Source organism: Pygoscelis adeliae, unplaced genomic scaffold (genome assembly GCF_000699105.1).
Source record: "Pygoscelis adeliae isolate BGI_AS28 unplaced genomic scaffold, ASM69910v1 Scaffold197, whole genome shotgun sequence".
In the NCBI taxonomy this organism is placed as follows: Eukaryota; Metazoa; Chordata; class Aves; order Sphenisciformes; family Spheniscidae; genus Pygoscelis; species Pygoscelis adeliae.
The window spans coordinates 1648748-1652148 of record NW_008825105.1 but is presented as its reverse complement, the minus strand read 5'-3'; the positions used below and the strand labels follow the sequence as shown (position 1 = coordinate 1652148).

General features: G+C 58.8%; 1 protein-coding gene across 1 annotated transcript in view; it reads right to left on the bottom strand.

Annotated features, from left to right (window-relative positions):
* Positions 1-1932: 1932 nt before the first annotated feature.
* Positions 1933-3401, bottom strand: part of CCND3 (cyclin D3) — a 19699-nt gene continuing 18230 nt past the window's right edge. The window contains exon 8 of the mRNA XM_009327451.1: positions 1933-2094. Coding sequence (XP_009325726.1) covers positions 1933-2094 — 162 coding nt within the window. The remainder of the gene's footprint in view (positions 2095-3401) is intronic.

Genomic DNA, 3401 nt, shown 5'->3' with positions numbered 1-3401 from the left:
CTCCCCGTTTCATCCTGCTCTTGCGGCCCGGGGGAAACCGCAGGGCTGGAGCCTCTGGGAGCAGCCCGAGGGGATCCTCCAGCCGATGGGGGTCCCACCCCAGAGCGATTTGGGGCAGAGGCGGGAGCCCTGTGAGGGAAGAGGAGGCCGAGGTCTTCCCTGGGCGGCCCAAGGCACAGCACGGAGCGCAAAGGGAAACTGGCGAGGTCGTTCATACTTGTTTAAAATACTTTATTGCAACATCGTACGGTCTTCTGATTCTCCCAGCGGCGGGACTCTCAGGTGTGAAAACCAAACCAGTTTACTCTTAAATTAAAACTCATTTATATATAAAAAAAATTTTTGTACGGAGAGGCCCTGTGTGCCCCCCAGCCCTCCTGCTAGCAGGAGTCAGCGGCAGACGGCCCTTCTTGACAAGTCAGGCTAGTGGACGAACGGCAGCCCCATCTTTTTCCACCTGATAAGACTTTTGTTTCTAGTGGCATCCAAAAAGGAAGACGTCTACCTCCTTTTGAACGTCCCCCACGGGAGGACAACAGCCACAGATCCACACGTCCAGAGGTCACCAAGCAGCAACAGTCTGCGTCCCATCCCCGCAGAGTCTCTCTGGCTTCTCTCGGTTAATACAATTGTACTATTTAATGGTTCTCTCTTAGAAAAGCAGCATTATTTTTTTTTTTTAAACACTTTTTATAAAAACTAACAGACGGGATCAACAACAACAATACAAAAATGCAATAATTGCTTTTCAACTCAAGTGCGCAGCAAATTTTCCACCCGAGAAGGATACAGCTCGGACCCACGTGGATATAGGTGCAACGCAGCCCTTTCCCGAATGCGATCCAAGATCCCTGCCTTGGAGGAGTGAAGATGCATTTCAGACTATAGCAGCACATTCAAATGTATTTCTTAAAACCTAGTCTGATGTCTGAGCTACCTAAAAAAAAAACCTGATCAGCTTCCAAGTGAGACTCGTTGCCCGGGGAGCTAGGGAAGGGGGCGAAGGGTGAAGGCACTCTTTCGGAAGGAGAGGAGACCAGCGTCCAGGCCCCACACCAAGGAACTGCAACGTCTTCCTCCCTCCTCATTCCCAGCAGTTAACAATAAATTAAGCAGCCTCAGTGGGGCAGCGGAAAGCCCAGGGGCTCGCGCCCAAACCTCGCCCAGGAGGCTGCTCCCCGAGGCGAGGGCTTCTCTTCTGCTCTCCACGCAGACGGGGACCGCGTCCCCCAAGCAAGCCGAAAACCCGCAAATCCCAAATCTAACAAGAACAAGAAACAAGCCACACGTTTCCCCTCCAAGCAGAAGCAGCCACGCCACCCCCCCAGGAGCCCCAGCAATCTGGCACGAAGCAATTGGGACCAAGGGGCCAACAAGCACCTGCTCCCTCCTCCCGGACACTCGGTTCTCTCTTGTGAGCCGCGGCGGGCCCCTAGCACCCCAGCCCGGGTTCTGAGGGAGGTTTGTGGGAGGTTATGTTTTGGTCACGTAGGTCAGGGTAGGAGGCTCACTATCCATGATTGATGGCCCACGCGGGGCTGGAAGGCATCACGGTAAACGCCCCGCGAGGAGACGGCGAACAGTGGCCAGCCAGGCTAGGAGGAACGCGAACTGAGAAACATTTTACAACTTCATCTTGGGTCCTGCTCCCCCTCCCCAGCAATTCTTGTGCCCTGCCACCACGAAAACGGTCGCTTCACCCCGGCCACCTGCAGACGCTGACGAGCAGTGTCGAGCTCCGCCAGCCCGGCTGCCCGCTCCGACAGATGAGCGCGGATCCTGCTCTGCACTGCCAGCGAGCAGAACAAATCCTCAGCAGGCGTCAGATGGAGGGGGCTGACGGACGGGTAGGTGGGATGCAGCGACCTTTCGGTGTCCAGGGCGAGGTCCTGCCGCGGCGGGGCCGGGCGGCCCTCGGGAAGGGGAGGCTGGTCACAGGTTGATGTCCGTGACGTCTGTAGGCGTGCTGGTGGGCTGGCTGGCCAGGTAAGCAGCAGTCTTGGCGGTGCTGTATTCCTGTTGGGTTTGGGACGCCTGTTTCAGGCTCTCGGTTAAGGCTGCCTCAATCTGCTCCTGACAGGCTTTCAGGCAGTCCTGCGGGAGAGGGAGCGAGACAAGAGGCCTCACTTCTCTGCTGCTCAGAGGTGGGAGCCTTACAAATGGCTCCGAGCAGCTGCTGGGCTACGCCTCTGGCCCCTGGAGCATTTAAACACACAAGACCAAAGAAGCCTTTCTCCGACAAGGGACGTCTCCAGCTTGTCTATGCTTTAGGCCCCTCCCCAGGAGAAGCCCCACGCTCTGGTTGTCTTCTCCCCACCTCCCTGCTTGACCGCGTTCTCGAGGAATAGACGTTGCGCCCATCAGAGCTTCCCAAAGCATCTGGGCTCGTGCCTGGCTGCAGCGTGTGATTTCAGCATCACGGCAGTCAGCTGCCGCCGCCGACCAAGAGGGTAGGGCAGAGCAACTCCGCGCAGGCTGGTACCAACCTTTACAACCAAAGCTTCCCAGACTGACGAGCGGCGGCCAGCGTGCAGCACCACGGGTGCACACAGGGACCTTGGTAGATCCACCTGCCTCCCCCAGGCCCTACGTCCCAGGTCTCCCGGAGCTCGGCGTGGTCCTGCATCTCTGCGGTCACCCACCCGCTGCAGAGAAGCTGCGCGCAGCTCTGCCTCCTCCCGTCCCTGCCCACGTCCGAGCCAGGACAAGGCGAATCCCTGCTGGGTGCCCTGGCTGACGCACACTGCGTCACTTTGGGGGTCTCGAAGGCAGCCGGACCCCGACCTTCTCAGACCCGACAGCTGCCCCAGCCACGTATGCCCTACAACACTACGCGCCATCGATGCTGGGTCGTTATGAGAACGATGCTGCGGCCACCGAGCTTCTCGCAAGGCTTTTACCCTCCTGTTCTCCCCCCGGGGAGCCCCGCGTGACTCACCCGCACCTCCCCGGGGCCCGGGGAACCCAGTGCTGGGGGACACACCAGCCCCACGAACAGGAAGGCGCAGGGGACTGCGAGCAGCGGCATATCACTTGTAACAAAAGCAAACCCCGCTCCGTTTTCTCCCCACACAAGCTGTAAACCAGAGGAGGAAACTCCTCCACTTCGATACCAGAGCACCATGACGCACCGAGAGCCGCGGGAGGCATCGCCAACGGGCGCACCCCAGCCCGGCTCCTACACCGTATCTCGGCTCTCACCGAGGGGTCAGAGGTAGCATTTCGCACCTCACGGCTGGAGCCGAGCTGGACGCCGCGGGGCCGCGTGTGCTCGCTGGATATTGTCACAGACCGAAATCTCTTACCAGGAATCCGCCATCAGTTCTTAGAAACTGACAGAGGATGTGGCGAGCGAAAATAGCAACGCCCACCTCTCCTTCCCCACACCGCTTCCCGTCAGC